The sequence below is a fragment of the Erpetoichthys calabaricus genome, chromosome 16 (genome assembly GCF_900747795.2).
Source record: "Erpetoichthys calabaricus chromosome 16, fErpCal1.3, whole genome shotgun sequence".
NCBI lineage: Eukaryota > Metazoa > Chordata > Cladistia > Polypteriformes > Polypteridae > Erpetoichthys > Erpetoichthys calabaricus.
The window spans coordinates 53,169,552-53,190,667 of NC_041409.2; the positions used below are offsets into that span (position 1 = coordinate 53,169,552).

The 21,116-nt window shown below is 43.4% G+C and overlaps 1 protein-coding gene across 1 annotated transcript in view; it reads right to left on the reverse strand.

Moving 5' to 3' along the window:
• ccdc177 (coiled-coil domain containing 177) overlaps window positions 1-5,194 on the reverse strand; it is a 51,826-nt gene extending 46,632 nt beyond the window's left edge. The window contains exons 1-2 of the mRNA XM_028821965.2: window positions 4,906-5,194; window positions 1,935-4,567 (exon numbers count right to left, since the gene is read on the reverse strand). Of these exons, the coding sequence (XP_028677798.1) occupies window positions 2,471-4,561 (2,091 nt within the window). The 5' untranslated portion in view covers window positions 4,562-4,567; window positions 4,906-5,194 and the 3' untranslated portion in view covers window positions 1,935-2,470. The remainder of the gene's footprint in view (window positions 1-1,934; window positions 4,568-4,905) is intronic.
• Window positions 5,195-21,116: the final 15,922 nt, after the last annotated feature.

Consider the following 21,116-nt stretch of genomic DNA (forward strand, 5'->3'; position numbering starts at 1 on the left):
AAATTGAGAAGAATTCCTCACAGATTTAAAAAAAATAAAGGCATGAGAGAGGCATTGCCTCGGTCCTCCAGGAGAGACGAAAGGCTCCAGTGCAGGTAAAGGGGGGTTGGGGGTCGCAGATGAGACCCTAAGTGCTCCCAGTACCAGCGAGGCACTGAGCACGGGAGTTTGCACCCTGCTTGGGTACGATGAGGTCACTTCAGTCAGGTCAAGTGCGACAAGGAGAGGTGACAAGTTGGGCTCAGGTGCTCCGCCATCAAAGATGCAGAAATCGGAAGGTCATATCCCAGTCCAGTAACTGATCGTATGTGGTGCCCCTTCAACCGAATAAAACTAAACTGCAAATCCAGAAAAAAAACAAGTCATGGCAACAGCTTGGCCCTCCCGTAATTATGATGTCAAGTCGCAGACTACATACGAGCTCAGCAAGTCTGTTTATCCCGTTTTCGTTGTCCAACGCCGCTCACCAACACTTCAGTAAACCACCTGGTGGTGGCATTGGGCTCTGACGGGGACACTCCCTGGATGAGAAGACATGAGTGATGCGACACACCGAGTCTGTCACCCCGGAGCAGCGGAAGCACAAGGCAGCCTGTCCAGACTTCATTTTAAAATGAACTAACTGTTCGGAGGAGGCGCAAGACAGGAACCCACCCTAGACTGGTACTGATGCTCTGTGTAAGAAAGGACAGAGCCGGTTATACTACCTTAGAAGGCTGGCGTCCTTCAACATCTGCAATAAGATGCTGCAGATGTTCTATCAGACAGTTGTGGCGAGCGCCCTCTTCTACGCAGTGGTGTGCTGGGGAGGCAGCATTAAGAGGAAAGACGCCTCACGCCTGGACAAACTGGTGAGGAAGGCAGGCTCTATTGTTGGCATGGAGTTGGACAGTTTAACATCTGTGGCAGAGCGAAGGGCGCTCAGCAGGCTCCTATCAATTATGGAGAATCCACTGCATCCACTAAATAGTATCATCTCCAGACAGAGGAGCAGCTTCAGCGACAGACTGCTGTCACTGTCCTGCTCCACAGACAGATTGAGGAGATCGTTCCTCCCCCAAACTATGCGACTCTTTAATTCCATCCGAGGGGGTAAACGTTAACATTTAACATTATACAAAGTTATTGTCCGTTTTTCACCTGCATTATTATCATTCTTTAATATTATTTATTGTATCAGTATGCTGCTGCTGAAGAATGTGAATTTCCCATTGGGATTAATAAAGTATCTATCTATCTATCTATCTATCTATCTATCTATCTATCTATCTATCTATCTATCTATCTAGACGGGATGCCAGCCTTTCATGGTGCGTTTCAAATTCGATATCAGCCTGTCTTCAGATAGTTAACATAAAGAAATCAAACCCAAAAACTTGCGGCAAAATAAAAAAGACAGAGAGCAAAGGAGAAACAAACAGGCTGGAATTCAAACTGTACAGCACACACACATTTACAGCTGGACTTGGACCCAGGTCAGTTGAACAGCTAACCACTGCGCCACCCAGTAACAACAAAAGTAAGAAAAACAAAAGCTCCAGTCCAATAGATAGGACACTTGGCACTGCCATTAAGTTGGTTATAAGGACTGGAGGGTCTCGATTTCCCTTCAAGTCTTCATTAGCTGCAGGAAGTGAAAACCACAAATACAACACCGTGGCCAGCAGGGGGCAGCACTGCCTACCAATTCTGCTTATTCGTCATTATGGTGTTAGCGTCTCAATGGGTCACCTGAAAATAACTGCAACTAAATAAACTGGACATGAGCCCTGAGAGGTGGCACACTAATCTGGGGTGCCCCTTGATCAGACCCTGCAGCACTCATGCACATAGTGGCACATCTCTGAAAAAGCTCAGCCAGGGTGAGGGTGCGGGCACATCCTAAACCAACCCAATACCCATAATGATAAGAATGTTAGTGAAATGGCACCAACCTCATATCAGTCGCGCCAGTGAATCCTCCCAAGGGTCAGTAATCCACTACCTGTCAATGTGGCTCAAAGGAAGACATGAGATGCAAGCAGTCGGTCTCCAGAAGCCCCGTGCCACTCGCTGACGGTGATGAGCCACTCTAGATTTAAGAAGCCCTCATCCCCCTCCTTCTCCCCTGTCCACATCCGTCTGATGGCCAGGATGAGTGTGGCTTGTGACCCCTTAAAGCCAACTCCAGTCTGCGGTGCTTTGGCATAGTGGCTGGTGGTCCTTTGCAAGTCTGTCAAGCCGTCTGGCATCAAAAAACTGTGGAAGACGAGTGTTGTACCCTGGTGTGAAGGAACTGCAGCTGTCGGCTTGAGGAATTTTAAGAGTAGACCTCCGAGTGGAAGAACGGCAATCATTGTCCAAGTGCAGCTCATACCAGAAGACAAGACTACTGCTAAGTGGGGTTTGTTATTGTATGGTGCTTTCTGCCAACTTCACCTGACAGAGAAGAGGCATTTGGGCTTGAGCACTCTGCTGAAAAGTCGTCATTTTACTTTTCATCTAGGCTGGCTTGTAATTGGGCCTCCAGCACCATTTTATCGAAGGTCCGCACGTTGGTTTCTTCTCGCACCTTGTCTCTCACATGGAAAGAGGCGCGGGCCACGGAGCGTGCACTCTCCAGTATGGCTCGCTTCTCCCGAAAAATCTGCTCGCTCTTCTCCAACTTCTTTTCAATGGACAAGAGCAGCTCCTGGCGCCGCTGATGCTCCTCCATTTCCACCTTCTGCCTGTTCAGCTTCAGGATCTTCTCCTTCTCCAGACGGCTTTGCACCACTTTGAGGGCCTTCTGTTGGGCCTTCTCCTCGGCCAGCTGAGCTGCCTGCTGTGCCCTCTGCTCGGTCCTCTGTGCCAGGGCCTCCAGATAATCTCTCTGCTCCTTCTCCTTTATTTCGGCTGACTTGCGCGCCTTCTGGATCTGCTGCTCTTCTTTCTTGGACTTCTCCTTCAGCTCCTGGTTTCTTCGCTCCTGGATCTGCTCGTAATTCTCTGTGGAGCGGCTCAGCTTCTGTTCCATGAGACGCCGGGCGAGCTTCTTCTCCTCGGACTGTCTGCGCGCAATCTCATGGAGCAGAGCTTTGTGCCTCAGCTTTTCAGCCTTGTTGAGACCCCGCCGCTCTTTCTGTATTTGGTGCTCCTTCTCCTGCCTCTTCAGTTCGGCCATGCTGAGCTTTTCATGAAGGAGCTGCTGCTCTTGCTCCAGCATGGTCTGCCGCTCCTCTTCGATGGACCTGAGGTTCTTCTCCTGGTGAATCTTCTTCTGCTTCTCTTCCAGGGCCACCTGCCTCAGCCTCTCCTGCCTGGCACGCTCTTGCTTCTCAGCGAGCTCCTTCCAGTGCTCCTCACTCTCCGACGCCTGCCTCTGCCTGAGGGTGGCACTGTCCTTCTGCTCCTGGCTGAGACGCTGCTGCCGACTGCTCATCTGGCTGTGCCACATCTTCTGGCACTCCAGGATGGCCCTTTGTTTCTCCCTCTCTTCCCTTCCCCTGCGCATTTCCTCCAGGCGTCTCTCGCTGTCCCACTGCATGTGGGCCACCAGGCGTGTCTGACGGTTGATGTGCTCTTCCTGGTGTTTGGCCAGCATCAGCGCTGCTATCTTGCGATCTCTCTCGGGCACTTCTCTCATTCCTCTCCGTTTGACCTCTGTCACAATTTTTTCAACCTTTTTGGTGGTCTGTGGAGAGTGGCTAAGGTCACCAAGACTCAAGCTGCGGCCCATCAGGGAATTCAGAGTAGCCACTGTCCGAGCCTGGGGACTGCCTGCCTTGGGTGCACCCCAGCTGTAGGATGAGGATGCTCCAGACTCGGAGGAGGGATGATTGGTTGTGGTGGACACCTCATGCTTTTTCTGTAAGGATTCCAGGGAGTGGCTTTTGCCTTTCCCCTTGGTCTCAGACACATCGCCACCTGTCTTCTCATCTGGAACTGGCGATGTGGAACTCTTGACACTTGGGGCTGCTGTGACACCATTATGTGATGTTTGTCTCCGTGCTGGCGGTCCAGCAGCCAAGGGTTTGGCAGTGGAAGTTACCCTTCCTGAAGAAGGTGGCTTTGAGGCACGGTCAGACGTCCCATTGACAGAGGATGTCCTGCTTGCTGGGGAGGAGGATACGCTACTGGACGTGCCATTAAGAGTGGTGGAGACCCGACTGCTGACCACATTAAACGGGCACCGCTTTTCCTCACGGACGATCCTTTCCCGTTCGTCTCGGCAATGCTTCAGCTTCAGCAGCCTTTCTCGCTCGTAGATTTCAAAAAGGCCATCGGCCACCCTCATGGAGTGACCGGGGGCCTCCTTCACAAATTCATTAATGGAACGTGGCAACAGCTCCACGGGTTTGACGCCGCAGCGAGCGCAGGCCTCGAGAGATCGGGGGCTGGTGAGCACATAACGGCTGCCGTCCGCCTCTGGGGAGTCGAAATTGTAAAGGTCCAGATGCAGCTTGGGCGACTGCTCCCTCTGCCGGCAAGGGGCGGTAGTGTCGGTGCCAGGGAGACTCGAGCCGCCTGTGGCTCCGGCAGGTACCTCGGGCCCTCCATCGCCGCCTTGGCTGTCACTCGTACCTTCTGAGGGATCCACCATGACACACTGGAAACGACACGTAGGAGATTTAATTAAAAAGGGGGGCATACAAGGCTTGATAAGAAGGCCACTTATTCATCTGAATCGCGCCCATTGTGACCCAAACGACAAATCAACGGCGCGTCACACGACCCGAACCGGCTAGTAAGACCCTTAAACAGGACATGCACGCCCATCTAATCACTGATTTCACGCGCTTGGGCGCTACGACTGGCATAGCTCCTTAAAGCCCCAGTCGGCTTGGCTATTGATTATAATAACAATAAATAAGGCGGCTGTCACACGTACCATGACACAGCAACCGATGTCAGCGTTCTCGGGGGCAAAAGGCATCGTATACTCACCTTGCTGGTGGGCTGGCTTCAGCATCTGGCTTTGTTACACGTCTGTCGCCGTCTGCTGTCACCGCTGCCTCCCTGCACCTCACACAGGACTTGGAGCGGGGGCGCGCGCTCACGAGGTGACTTCTTCAGCACGGACCCGCAGTGAAGGAGGCGCGCTTCCATGGTATGAAACCCAAGGTCCGCTGCTGCGTCATTCTCGTGTCCCCACCAACCTCACCAACAGAGGAGCTGCACATCGCTCCGTACGGCGCTGCGCGCTCTCGCTCTGATCCATTCCGCTCGGGTGCTGCAGTGCTCCTGCTATGTATCGGCTATTCCGTTAGAGGCTGCGCAGTGCCGATGTGACCCCCAGGGCGCCCCCATTTTGCGTGGCGATGGTGACGCACCGTAAACGCTGGAAGACACGAGACCCCTTCGTCGCCCACCTGCCAGTCCTTTTATATTGTCTCCTCTATCTATTTGCTTCCCCGAGTGCCGGACGGGACACTTCTTTCTGTCGCTACAACTCCAATAGCGGACTCCGCTGTGAACAGTTACGTAACGAATCGGACCCCGCCAGATGTGCGGCTGCTTGCGACTCAAGCCTGTTAAGTCTGTTGGTGCCGAAGGTCAACAAATCCTTCGAGATTTCTTTTTTTTCTGTCCGACAGCTGTGTGTTTTAAATTCCTGCCGTTCGGCGCAGTTTAAGGGTCCGAGTGCCATAAGGGCAGGCTGAGCGGTTTACATCCCATTGTACTACTGGGCGTCTTCATATTGCAGATTTATTTGTTATTTTAAAGGCATAACCGTCAGACAACATTTAAGAATCACACAAACGATGTTGAGACGAAGAGAAGGACCTACTGGCCAGCTGGAGCTACTGCGGCCTACCCACACCCCAGTGATGGCTTAACAGTTGGCTGTTTGTGGCCACTGCCTTCCTGTCCAAAGTTGGGTCACACCTTCTGCTGAGGAAACAGGGATACAAGCTCCTGGTCTAGATGTTGTCACCACTATGATCTCTTCTGAATTCTTAATTGCTGTGCACAGCTGCTTTCCGTGTTCTCTCTTTCTGGTTTTATCGCTCATCTTTCTGTTTTTGTGTTCTACCTGATAATGCTGACCCTGCCTGCCGTTACAATTGCTGTCAATCTGTGTTGTCCATTCACCTGTTTAGCGGTTCTTGCCCACTGCCCAGTCATATTTGTACTAAGATAACCTGCAGCGGAACCAGGAGCCAACCCTGACACTCATTCACAAAATGCCAGTTTACAGTTGCCTACAATACAAATCTTTTAAAGACACCCAATAACTTGGGGAAACCCAAGCAGAGAGACTGCAAACTGGAAAGTGAACATGAAAGGCCTTGAACCCAAGTCCTGGATGTAGAAACAGCAGTGCTCAGTATTGTGACACTTCATTTCCCAAATTCACATATATTAAAAAACACATCATTTACAAACCCATACCATCATCTAGGCCTGACTAATCCTGAGCAGGGTCACTGGGGATGGAGCCTATCCCAGCAGGCACAGGGTGCAAGGCAGGAACGATATCTAGACATGGAACCAGTCCATCGTTTGTTCACCCACATACAAATTTTGATTCTGATTTAACACCAGAATATACAAGAGTCTCACTTTGACTCGAGTCTTTGCTTTGATTCATGTGTGCCACATCATTGATGCCCCAATAATCTGTAAAGCTTCCTGGGTTTGGTGTTACTGAAACAAGGAGCTATACAGTGCATACTGTATGTATTATATGTGTTTATACAGTATAAGCCAGTTGGACTGGTGAGCATTGTTAGGCTGAGTGGCCTGTTCTTGTCTACATTTTTTTTTAATGTTCACATGTGCTGTGTGTATATGTATATTATATATATTTATATATTAAACACACACACATACACACCTTGTTTAGCATGTGCCTTCAAAGTCAGAGATAAGGAACTCGTTTGAAGAACCCGAGGTTGCTTGGTTGTTTACATCTTCTCTGCTTTCCTCCATAGAGAAAATGATGAGGAACAGGAGGAACAGAAGCCAACCCAATAATATCAAGAGTCAAACCTGGAAGGAGGACTGGCTCTGGAGGGGACAAGAACCATCACCTCTGTTTGCTCTCTGGTTTATTACAACTTCTTTTTGTGGAAGTAATGAAATGAAGTGCCTAGGGGACCCCCACTCTTATCCTGTTCTTCATTTCCCCTTTCACAATATAAGAGTGGTTTCAGAAACTGTTTAGCCTCTTCACTTTCTGCACACTTTAATATGTTGTAGATTTAATTTTAAACAGATGAATCTGCCATTTTTGCACATTTACACTCAATAACTCATAACAACAACAAAGTGAAGACGTGTTTTCAGAAAGGATATCAAATTTATTGAAAACCAAAAACTGAAATCTTTCATTCCTTGAAGTATTCAGACCCTTTGCTGTGGTGCCCAAATTGTGCTCAGGTTTATCCTGTTCACTTTACTTCTTCTTGAGATGTGCACAGAACTTGAGTGGAGGCCAACTGTGACAAACTCAGCTGATTGGACAGTTTAGTAAGGCACACTTGTGCCTGCGTATAGAAGGTCTCACAAATCAGACTGCATGTCAGGACAAACACCAAGCCATGAAGTCCAAAGAACTCTCTGTAGATAATGAGGCACAGATCAGGACAATGGGAGTAGCTATTTGCAAAGCTTCAAGTGTTCCCAGGAGCAAAGTGGCCTCAAATAACTGTTAAAGGAAGGAGGAAGTTTGGAACTACCAGGACTCTTCCTAGGGTTGGCTATCTGGCTAAACTGAGTAACAAGGCAAGAATGGCCTTATTCAAGAAGACCAAGAACTCAATGGTCACTCTAACAGGATAAACATGTTGGAAGGACAACCACCTCAGCAGCACTTCATCAATTAGGTGTTCATGGCAGAGTGGATAACCAGAAACCACTTTCAAATAAAAGGCATAGGACACTTTAAAGGACTCAGAGCACAAGGAGAAAGTCTCTGTGATCTTAGGAGCAAAGAATCGAAGTCTTTGGGCAAAACTCCAAGCACTGTGTCTGGCAAAGTCCTGCCTCATGTCTGCTCATCACCTGCCTCATACCAACCCTTTGGTGAAGCATGGTGGTGGCAGCATCATGTTATCAGAGTGCAGGGAGAGGGAGACTGGTCAGAATTGAGTGTAGGATGAAGAACACAAAATACAGAGAGGCCCTTAAAGAAAACCTGTTCCATAGCTTCAGACTGGGACGACAGTTCAAAGACCCAAAGCATACAGCCAAGGCAGCAGTAAGCAGAGTGGCCCGCCAAAGGCCAGAGTTTAACCCTAAAGAACATGTGTTAGAGGCCTGAAGATGGCCATTCATCAATGCTTCCTATCCAATGTAATGGAACTTGAGAGGATCTGCCAGGAAGAATGGGATAAACAGCCCAAACCCAGGTGTGCAAAGCTTGTAGAGACCTCCCAAAAAAGACTCAGAACTGGAATTGGTGCCAAAGGGACTTTTAAAAATGACCAAATTAAGGGTCGGAATGCTTCTAGGAATGAGAGATTTCAATTTTTGATTTTTAAAATATTTTCAAAGCTTCATGAAAACATGTCTTCACTTTGGCTTTATGAATTATTGAGTGTAGACTGATGGGTAGAAATGTCAGATTTATCATGTAAAATTAAATCTATAACACAATACAGTGTGCAGAAAGTTATGAAGTCTGAATATGTTCTCAATCTTTTATATATTTACAGTATATGGTGTGTATATATAAGCCTATATGTACACACCCATTTAGTATAAATAAATAAATTAAATAAATATACATGTATACATCATACACAGCATATTTATATAATATATACTAAATATATTTATATCTATATATACTGACATACAAGATTCAGTATACTGTAAATATAAATACTGTATTATTGCACATAGTTACTCTTATACAGTATATATTAAATATTTCCTTACAGTCCTATTACTTCTTTTTACAGGGCATATTCGTATGGGGATAGTTTGGAATATATCAAATAGTAAAATAAAATCTAAACAATAAAAATGTCACATACTGTATAAAACGAACTTGATTGCTTACCAAATCTCCTGGACTTTCCCATTTCGATTGTCCAGTGACATGTACAATATTTACAAATGAACTACAAGATGGGCGCCACTCACCGACGACTGTAAAGGACTGAATGTTCCACATGGGCACTGCTGTACTGCGATTTCCTTGCACATCTCAAACCACACAGGTAGACGGACAGGCCGCAGTGTGAGTGAGTGTGCCCTATGTTGTGCCGAGACATCTTGAACTGGAAGGAAATTATGCAGGTTTGTACAAAATATTCTAATGAATGATTGGATGGATAGATGTTAGTACATTTTTGTCTTCATTTTAAGAATTGTAATGACTTGGAAGTGGGATAGATGGAGGAATGGACTTTGCACAAATCTGGTGGCCCCAGATCTTGCCAGGTGCTCCTCAACCCCAATTATGTCTTCTGCTGCTCCACGCTCTCCTGACCACTGTGTCTTGGTGCCTGTGTACTTTGACCTTTTCAACTGGCAGACCACATGTCTAGCTAAACAGGGGTGCAGCACATTCTGGGGAAGCTGAAAGGCAAAGAAGGAGTTAAAAGTATGTTGTGTAGTTAGGAAGTGCAGGTTTTGACCCAAACAGGAATCAGTCTTGACTTTGTGACGATGCTATTGTAACATACTGTGTGTTTTGAGAAACTGTAAGCGTAAGAACAAGTGCAGCATTTTTTTTGTGTGCGAGAATGGAGGAGGAGAGCGGTTGCCATTTTAATAGACATTTTTCAAAAACAGCTTTCTCAGTTGGTGGTTGTTGCAAAAATGAAGGTTTCTCTCAATTCATTTGATGCTTTTCTGACACTTTCGTAAAGAGTTCAACTTCATTGCTGTTAGGTACAAAAATGGATACCTGCAAGGAGCCTTCCTCTAATTGAAATGAACACATAAATGGAGTTTTGTGTTGTAGCTGCTGGGCGCTTAGAGAAGAGTGCTCTCTGTCTCTCTCTAGTAAGAAAACTGCTTCTTTGCAATCTTCGATTAAAGATATGTAGCTTGCAACTAAAGTAAAGAAGCCACCTGGGATTGCACCCAGGTTTGCTGCTATTGATTATAAGGCAAATAAATTATGATGCAAAGAAAAAGTTTAAAAGGTGGGTCATACTTTATCTAACTGCAGTCCCATGAGGGCTCACAAGGATGAGACGCTGATCAGAAGTACTCTATTAGTGGGAAACTGGCTTGAAGTGAAGGTTTAGAAGTAAAGCCAATCCTATTCAGCGAGCAGCCTGTCATTTGAGGTGGCAAGGGTTGAATATGTGGGGTACAAGACAGACTGTCAGACATGGAAGAAGTTACCGGTAAGTTGTGTAGCTGGTTTTCATGTTTCTAGTAGCTGGCACTTTTTGTGTTAGGTGATCTGATAACACAATAACACAGCCCACATATTCATGCCACCAGTCGCACTTTATTCTGCTCACACAGTGCCAGAGCAAACCCGTTTGCCACACTTTCCTGCAGGGTCCAAACCTCAGGCTCTCTGGCGACCACATACCCAGTCTAATAGACCTTAGCACGAGGAGAAGCGTTCTAAGTGTTTCTCTATGTGTCCTGTTTGCACCCTTCCTCTTTAAACCTCACAGGAGATGTTTTTTGTGGATGTCTTCTCCAAGTCACCCTGCATCTTTTGAAAGTTCTTAGCCACCTGAGGAGCATGTCCCTCTCAGGTCTGGAGCCAGGATGTTACATCTTCTCTATGGCACTTTGTTATAGAGCCCATTCACAGAGGCACTACATAAAATAAAGGGCTGCTGACCTGCAATGGACCAACTGATGCCCCATTCAGCATTGTGCCATGGCCTGCACCTTATACAGTTGCCATGTGCGACCCAGGGCTGGCTTAAAAAGATTTCAAAATGAATGGATGGATGATTTCTTTTAAATCTCTAATCAGAAGGTCATTTCCATCAAATGCTTTTCCATCAATCAAATGTAAGTTCAAGAAATTTTTAAAATAACCAGTCTATGACAAGAGGATTTCAGAAAACCCACCGATACCCCAAGAAAGCCTCCACAAACTTTGGTGTGATGGGGTTTTCATTTTTTAGTTTAAGCTTGAGAATTGACAAAGTCACACACAAAGGAAGCACTTCCTAAAACTTTGTTATCAATCCTGGCCACGATGTGCCGAGTGTCAGAAACAGTCAGAGGAATTTGACAACACAAGATGTGGTGTTCTAATGTTCTGTGGGAAACCAAAGTAACAACAAACAAAAAATGGACTTAACCTGAACAGGAGGTCATCAGGGTTTTCACAAATGGACACTTCATTTTTGTTGCGACAATGAAAAAAGATAAATGTCAGGCCACAAGTGGAAGAATAAGACCAGAACTAGACCAGTGGGGGATTTGCTTTGGTGGGGAGGGTACACTGAAAATCAGAGTGCTGCTGGGAATAGCAGGCTGGGTGAGAGCCAGAAACACTGGATGAGTTGTGGGAAGTCAAGAAGGGCGCGGAGTTTACTGCCCCTAATGTATATTGGCACAAGTCCCACAACTTGTCTAAAATAAGTCGCTTACATTTTTCACCTCTTTTGTTGGATGAATGTTCTTGTTGTCGGCTGTCACCACGAGAGACTGCCCTGTTTTATTTCAGAGGATTGTTTTGCCATCCTTTGGTGGTCATGGAGAGTACAGAGGATCAGTGGAGCTGCATTTCTGCCTTTACCATACATGGAAGGACTAAATAACAGAAATATTCGCTCAGTGAAACATTCCGTGAAGGTGTTGAGACGAGATCTGGCCTCCACATTGTAAAAAATCAGCTGCCCTTCATCATGGTACAAGAGCAGCCCCACTACACAGGGCCTCACCCTCAGCTGTATGATAGTAGGGGGATTTGTTAGTGCCGTGTACACACTCCCATTCCAAAGCCCCATAGCCACACTGGGGGGTCCTTGCTACCTCCACTTTCACGTCAAAAGACTCCCTAGTGATCCCTAAATTCTAGAAAGTCCCATTTCCACCTCCCAGTAGCATCTTCCTGATGTGAAGCTCTCTTTAATCAGCACATTAATGTAGTTCTGGAGACCTGTGGGGGTTATCTGGAACATTCAACCAAGTCTTATTGTATCGCATCTGTTTTCAGTCTTCAGTCACCACGAGCCACAGGGTCTGGGTCCAGTGTCAAGTCAGCTGAATGGGCGAGACAACAAGAAATATTTAAATGGCACACGGCCCACTCAGCCTCCCACCACCAGGCATACAGCATATCTAGAATGTGAGTTTCTCAACGAAACTGAAGCTTTAAGAAGGAAAACAAAACAGATGAGGATGGGCTATGGATATCCTCTAAAGACTCGACCTGACATAAAATAAGTGAGGTCACAAAGGAGTCTGGGCATGTTTATCATAAAGACATGAATCTGTTACAAATCTCAGGAGGGCTACACCCTCCACCATGATGGGCATGATGGTTGTGTTGTACTGGAGATTATATACAGCAGGGGAAATGGGAAAGGCCAATAAGAGGAGATATGGTCAACAAACAAAGCTTAGCCATAACTGTAAGAAAATTAAAGATAACTGATGCTGAAACCAAAATGTGAATCAGAAAACTGAAGGCAAAGAAACCAACAAACTTAAAGATAATTACTCAGGAAAGAATACAATGGAGAGTTTAGGTTCTTATCCACAACGTTGGCTAGAGAAGAGACGACAGTGCTGACGTTTTCATCTTTTGTGTCAATGATGTTACATGCTGCACTTGTTTAATCTGCTTTCTTGGAAACATTAACATAACTGCTCAATCTGTAGTGCACACAGAAAAACAAAACGGCACCAAAAATGGTACAAATTAAATTTAATATAATTAAATACATTTTTAATCTACAAATCACCACAAAATTAGAATTTTCCATGAGTGAAATGGGTGTAAAAATCCACAACAAAAAACTCTGAAAAATTTGTAATTAACCAGATCCTAAAGTTTGTGACTTAATTTTATTTACAATAAAAGCTGACTAATAGTCAATGTAATCAGATGTAGAAGAGAAAGAAAAGAATATCAGGACAAGCCTCACAAGTTCACTTTTGACATTCTCTCCTTTTTTAACTCTACATTAATATTTTTGTTTCTTGTTATGTACAGCTCCTTGATCAGAGATTCTATAATAAATTAGATTTACACGGACAAAAAACTCTTCAGTATGATATAAACGCCATGTGTGTAAAATGTAGCACGGCACTGTATCCCGAAATGCATTTCAATCTTCTCATCACATCCCTCACACTCCTGCAAAAATGAGGAAGTCTTTGTACAAAAAAGCGAATTCAATGAATTTTAATTGTCATAGAGTGTAAGATAGCCAATTACAAAATATAAAAGTATTTCATTGATTGCCAAGTGCATTTTCTTGCACTAAGGAGGGAGAAACCCAGAGACACGGGTGTACCGATGGTGTCACACAATGGACACTGCTGGACGCAGCCCTGCAATCACAAGATCGTTTACACACTCCATTTGAGTGGTTACGTCTGTTATATTTTTAATGACCAAGTTATCTATTTTTATTAAGAACTCTTTGTAAACTAAAGGCCTTTTCTCGCTGGTTTGTATGTTTGAAATACTGCTGATGTCAGTCATGTCATTTGCTTCAGTTCACATTCAGTGTTATTGGTTACTTTTGGCAGAATGCATATTTTAAAACAAAAACAGTTAAATGTATTTTTAGTAAGGTGAACGTTAAGCAGATGAGACAAAGCCTCATTACGATAAGTTGAGATAAGTATGGAATCAGCTGAGAAGATGTGGAGCAGATTTAATTTTACATTTGATGCTGGACAAGTTCATCTCAAAATTTGGAAGCAGCAAGAAATGAAATGAAACAGTGATATGAATAAATAATGAGTTTAAAAGAAAATTACAAAGGAAAACACAGATGTATAAGGAGCATAAGACTAATCCAGTGCCAACGGTAGGGCATATGAGAGCAACTGTTACAAAGGATATTGAGAAAACTAAAAGACAATGATAGAGAAATATTACAGAAATAGTGAAAGATAACCCAAAAAGAATCTTTCAATACTTTAGTAGAAAAAGAACAGCCAAGGAGGAGGTAAAGCTTATTATGAATGGTAAAGGTCAGCTAGAATATACAGACAGTGAAATAATAAATGATTTGAACTTACAATTTATTATAATTTATAAATTTGAACAGCAGATAACATCCCAAAAGTAACAGGGACTATTAAGGAGGTACTTAGTGACTTTATTATTATAAAGGAAGTAGCATTGTTTGGATTAAATAGGCTGAAATCAAACACATCACCAGGACAAGACAACAATTATTAAAAAGTGTGGAAGGAAGTTAACGAGTACACATATAAACTCTCGGCACGTTTTTTTGAAAAATCACTCTCCACTGGGGAAATGAATAAAGACTGGAGTCTAGCAAATATTATTCATATTGAAATGAATTAGTAATTATTACATTAATGGAAGCAATTACTGAGGAAAAGATTGAGTAACATATCTAGAACAGGAGTGTTAGTGAGCAGTCAGCATGGTTTCAGCCAAGAAAGGTCATGTTTCACTAATATGTTGGAATTCTTTAAGTAAGCAATAAAAGCAGACAATCAGAGAGATGCATATGCTATTATTTATCTTGATTTTCAGAAGGTTTTGGACAAGGTATCACATGAAAAGAAGTGGGAATATTGGGCAGGGACTGTAGGTAGGTGCAAAATTGTCTCAAACACAGGAGGCAAAGGGTTTTTGTGAAAGGAACTTTTTCAGTACTAGGTGAAGTTAAAAGTGTTGTCCAGCAGGGGTCAGTCCTCTGGGCCCACTGTTCTTTTTAATATAATGATCTGGACGGGAATATAGTCAATAAACTGACTAAGCTTACAGATGATGCAGGATTAGCAAAATTGTTACAGAGAGACTTTGACAGCATACAGAACTGAGCAGATTTGTGGTAGATGAAATTTGATGTAAGTAAAAGTAAAGTATTACATGCAAGAGTAAAAATGTTCGATCTGAATACATAATGGTAGGTCTGAACCTTGAAAGTACACATTAGGAGGAGGACCAAGGAGTCATAGTGGACTGATCACTATTAACCTCTGGGCAGCATACAGAAGGGACCAAGAAAGCTAATTGAATGTTAAATGTTGTGAGTATATATCAAGGGAGATTACGTTTAAGTTATACAACACACTAGTGAGTCAGCCTTACCTGAAGTGCTGTGTTCAGTTTTGGTCTCCATGTTACAAAAAGACAAAGCAGCACCACAGAAAGTCTAGAGAAGAGAGGCTATGTTGGTTTCAGGACTAAGAGTTATAAGCTGTGAGGAGAGACTGAAATACTCAAACCTTTCATTTTAAGCAAATGCAGGTTAGGAGGTGACATGACTGAAGTGTTTAAAAATATGAAAAATATGAAAGGAATTAGTAGAGTTATTTTCCACACAAATAACCATAGCTACGTGGACTAAATCACAAAGTAGTGTAGTGGAGAACAGGGACCTTCAAATCCTGACTTGATGTCATTTTGGACAATCGAATGAATAGAATGGATGAGGTTGTTGGACTGAATGGCCTGTTCTCGTCACAATTTAATGATGTCCTGATGTTCAAATTCCCTTCTTATTACAATAACGTGTGTTGTCCTTGGATTGTCCAGTTGGTAGTTGTACAGGCAGTAATGGCATGAGTGTAGAGAGAAATGTAAATGTAAACTAGTAAAGTAATTAATTTTTACAGGAAGCAATGAGTAAAATAATCCTTCTACAATATGAGATAGAATTAGTAGTTTGTAATGAATTATTTTCTTTAGGTAACAACCCCAACTCTGATAAGTAGAGTGTCCTAACTTACCTTGTGCTGTATGTGAGGATGGCCAACACCCCCTTTTGCATTCTTCTTCTCTTGGGGATACAGTAATGTGTGCCCACCCTCTTAGCATCTCTGTAACGAGGGCTGACCAGCCTCATGCTATATAAGATGAGTTTTGGGTGCCACATGCTACCACCCCTTTGACTGCTTACTGACCTGCACTTTCTTGCACAGAGTGGCAGTGAATAATCTCACCCACTTATATTAGGGGTACTGTCCACCATGCACTGTTCTCCTCAGTTGTGTAAACCCATAAGTGTGTGTTCACTATCCAGGTCTCGATATAAAATATTTAGCAAGTGACCAGTGCCATTCTGAATGTGATTGGTATTGACTACCATGCTTGATTTACCTCTGTCGCATATACCCATGTGCTCTGTCTGTACACTGAGTAACCAACCTGATGACTTAACAAAACATTTCCTGAAGGCGTATATGCTTTATTATTGTTAACTGTGGGGGTGCCAGGAAGACAGTGATATCCACCCCACAGAGTCCACCCCTGTGAGGTGAACAGTGGCAACAGGTTTGTGTTTCTGTGCAGTGTAATGTGAGATCATGTAAATCTGAAATCTTACCAATTTCCTTGTGAGGACAGTAGAAAGGAAGGATCCTCACTGAAGATAAAAAGAAAAACCTTTTTTTTAGTGCAAACTAAAGTCTTTAATAAAAGCACACAGTATGTTACGTTCTGTAGGACTGGACAGAGTTTAGTGGACTCTGATGACTAATCATGATAACATTTTACAGAAAATTTAGTCTAATGCAATGGTACACCAAGTGTTTTGGACCAAGGACCACTTTTCTGAAGTCAAATCTAACAAAGGACTACTTAAATCTGACTGACACCTGTTAGCATAATTCCATGTTACATTTCTCAAATTTAGTTTAGGAGTTATTGTGAAAAATACTAAGATGTAAATAAATATGCATTTCAAAGTTCCAGAATATAGGCAGTGATCCAAAATAACCCCTTAGCCATGAAGATCGACTAAAAGCAGCAAGCCTGTCAGCCCTGATGAGCATGTCACCGGCAACATGAAATTAAAGGACAGCCTTGAACATCAAAATGAGTTTAGAAGAAAAACCTGTACTGTGACCGAGATCGGCTAAATGGAAGACAGAGAGATTAAGGCTTAAAAAATGTTTAATGTAAGAGAGGGAGAACGCAAAAGACTGCAGCAAGTAACAGGAGTGGACCAGGAAGGTGTGTAACTAAAGCAAAAGTTGTTATCATCAAGCAAGAATGTTAGTCATTTTCGAGCCATTTGTCATGAATCTAATTGTATTGATTAAGTATGACCAATGTCAGCTAGCAACCTCGATTGTTAGATATTGTGATGGACACCAGACCGTCAGCACGCCCCAAACCCCCAAACGCAATCACACACAGTGTCCTGGATTTAAATAAAGGATAGTTTGTAGCAGTGCTACTATTAGTTAGAACTGCATCTCCCAGCAGTCCCTGCAGGGGCTGTTGGGGTCAAAGGTGATCAGAGGAGTTTAAAAGGAGGGCAGATGGCCAAGGGAAAGAAAAAGTGTTTTTTGTTGTTGTATTTTCTGTTGACTTTACCTGTCGGACTGCCTTCTGTTAAGCCATATTTAGTCGCTGTGTCCTGGATTGTATTCGTTGTTGGGGTCTAGATTGTGTGTCTACACAGTAGTGCCGTATGTAGCACCATTGTCCAGGGTTTGGTTGCTGTCTGTGTGCAGCTTGAATATTCTCAGTGTGTCTAAATGCGTTCTTCGTTGCCTTGTGCACTTTTCCTCCCACATGTCTGAAGAGACACTGGTTAGGTTAATGTTGCTCTCCATCACAAACAAGATTAAACTCTGTATGAGACCCAGTAACAAAAGTGAAGTAATAATCTAAGGAGTCACCCTATGCAAGGAGAGGAATGGCAGACAAAAATGCCAGTCTGCTGAATTGTGGAAGTGGAAGAAATGGTACCCCACTAACAGAGACGTGTCTTAATTAGAAATGAGAGGAGCTGCTTTAATGTGTTAAGACCTCTCAATTTTGCACTTGAATTAAAAAGAAAATAAAAAGGGTACTCCATGCACAAGTGTGGACAGGAGAGTAGAGGAATTAGGAGTGGAACCAACTGTCCAGACCTACACAGGAGGTCAGTTGAATTGAGCTCAGTTTATTTTTGTATAGTGTCCTTCAACTGAGTGCAGGCGGAGAGAACTGTGACAACCTTACAGGTAGATGGAAATCAGTACACAGAAAGACACAAAGTTTTTTAAATAGACTAAAAAACTTTTGAAACTGATTAACATAAATGGAGCTCAGCAATGTCCATTAATTAATGAACTATGGAGAAACCTGGGTGGTACTGTGGTAGTGGTGCTGTGTTGCAATGAGAAAATTAGGCTTCAACTCCCAGGTACTCCCTGTATGGAGTGTACATATTCTCCTCTGGTGTTTCTGGTTTCCTCCCATAGTCCATAGACATGCTGGTTAGGTAGACTGTCACTGATGAACTGGCCTGTCTGTGTGTCCACCCCGTGACAGGCTGGTGCACTGTGTCCAGAGCTTCTTCCCGTCTTGTGTCCATTGCTCATTTTGATAGGTTCCAGCTGCTCTGCGACCCAGCCATGGATAAACATTTTAAGAAATGGATAGATAGAGGAATGGAATAAGTGATTTTAGAACCTATGCAAATTAGACTACTGCCAAAAACCTTTGTAAAAATATTTAATTTTTGTTCAACTTTAACACTGCTTGCCAATTCATTTCCTTTAATAGTTTTATATTTTCTGAACCTCCAATCCTTCACATCTTCAGGGTCATAGGAAACCTAAGCATGGAACTTCATACAGTAAATCGATTGATTAACTTAATTAATGTGCTTATTTCAGTATGGTGTCACAGGGAGCCAGGGTCTTCTATGTCACAGTTATAAGGTATACCATATCTGTCTATCTACTTATCTATCTCTTATATAGTCTTTTCCTATGTATAATCTCTCTTATAAACAGTGTGGGAGCCACAATTAAGGTGAATTAGGCATTTTCCAAAGGCGCAGATCATAAGGGTGGGGGGAACCCAGCCGCATAGGTTAGCTACAAAACAGTCAGTTGGTTCACTAATAAGCTTCATCTAGGGCGCAAAATAACTTAGCACTGGCATCGCTTATAAAGTAACTTTCCTATCTATCTATCTATCTATCTATCTATCTATCTATCTATCTATCTATCTATCTATCTATCTATCTATCTATCTATCTATCTATCTATCTATCTATCTATCTATCTATCTATCTATCTATCTATCTATCACTTCCTGCTTGTTAGAGTGATTCCCTTCAGACCAGCTTGTTAATCTGTGTGCATTATGATCTTTCAGAAACTCTTAAATTTTAGTCGATTTTAAAATAACCTGTTTTTGAATGTTACCATTAGAGCAAATGTATTACACTGTCAAACAGAGAATGGAACTCAATGACCACTAATGTGCTATTGATGTTTCCTGATCGCTACCTTTGAATGAGCTCAACTTACAATGAATCACTCAAACAAGTACAACTTGATGTTACATTTGTTGCTTGGACAGACAATATCAATATACAAGCCAAGTATCAGTGACATAATAATCAAACTTTAATTTAATCTTTACAAAGTCAAAAATGCAGGCATGAGACAAAAACCAGTACGGACTTTTAAGAATGTGAAAATTCTTTGAAAAGAAACTAAAAGCAAAGGGTTTTGACTTCGCAGGTTTGGAAAGGCAAGTGATCTCAGGGATGACTTTTTGATCCTGCTCCTAATAGTGTAAGGGCTACCCTAGCGACAGAAAGGTGAACATTGAGTAGAATTTACGTTACTGTGCATATTTATTTCTACACTATTGTTAGTCCCTTCATCTACAAATCTAAACCATAGCCTATCCTAAATTCCCTGACCTCCCATTTTCTAGTTTAAACAATCCTCAACTAACCTACTCATACGCCTCCCCAACATATTGGTGCCCCTCCTGGGGAGAACATGTCCCATCTGTTCCAGGAGAAGTCCCAATGCCCCATAAACTATCCTGCACCAAGATTTGAGCTGCACATTAAGCCTTCTAATCTCCGCAGTCTTACCTGGAATAGCGTGTAGCATATACAGAACTTGTCTTATACATAAGGGCAGGCTGTCAGTTCTGCTCCTCAGTCTGTAACCTAACTCTTTAAATGTGAATTGAAGAACTGACAGCCTGCCCTTATGTATATCATGTTTTACTACATGGACAATGCCAACTGGATAAGCCCCTGCTCTGGCCAAGAGCCTATCATCCCTTTCAGGGAGGTCTCCTGCCTGTGTACCCGGAAGGCAATATACCATCAGAGATTCTGTGTTTCTGGAGCAAACTTGTGCTTTAATTCCCCTAATGATTGAGTCCCCCACTATCATAACCTCTCTCTTTCTGGGGACTGATTTTGAGCAGGAATGCCTACCACCTTACAATCTTCAGAGACATCATCCAGCTCTGCAAGGACCTGAAAATGCTTTGGCACTTCCAGTTCTGGGGTTGATGCCCCTGGACAGTGTGCATCCTTTGCCTTTCACCTTGTGACCGTGACCCACTTAGCTCTACCTGCCTGGTCTGGAGTCTCTTCCTGCACCACCTCAGGTGTGCACAATACCTACTGAAAGTCACCTGGGCCAGGTTTCTACCAAAACACAGGCCAGACAAGTCCTCCTCCAGTTCAGTGACCCTGATCTTGAGGTGCTGGGCCAGCTGGCATCTCCTGCAGATGTAGTCTTCAAGGAAGACCGGCTCCTCTAAGCCGTCCTTCAGAAAGTCCAACACTCAACATCAAACATGTGAGAAGTTTTTCACCGGGCTTTTTTGAGAGTTTTGGTATCCACAGATCAGAATAGGAAGCCACTTCCCAGCTGCCCTTTTATCCAGTCGCACTGACTGAGCAAAGGTCATGAGCTAACAGACCTAACAACAGGAATATAAAAAGATTGTGGACCAAAAAATGATGTCCAAGATGTTGCAAAACAAAACACATCTGAATGACTGCAAAATTCAGGCAAATAATAAAAGTAACAGAATCCTCAACCTCAATGACCCTTAAATACGAGTACTAAAGTATACTAAATAAATTACCCAATTATGATAGGTGTAGTGACTGCAAAAGAGGCAGACAGTCCAAAAAGGAAGAAAACAAGACCATAAGAGAAAACAAAGACATCAAAGCCGAAATCCAGGAGACCCTTTTTCTGGTGAGAGGTCTTAGTTCTGTATGTTTTTCCTGACAGCTCTCACACGTGCACCTACACTCACAACAAGTGCATAATTTGATTTTTCAAAC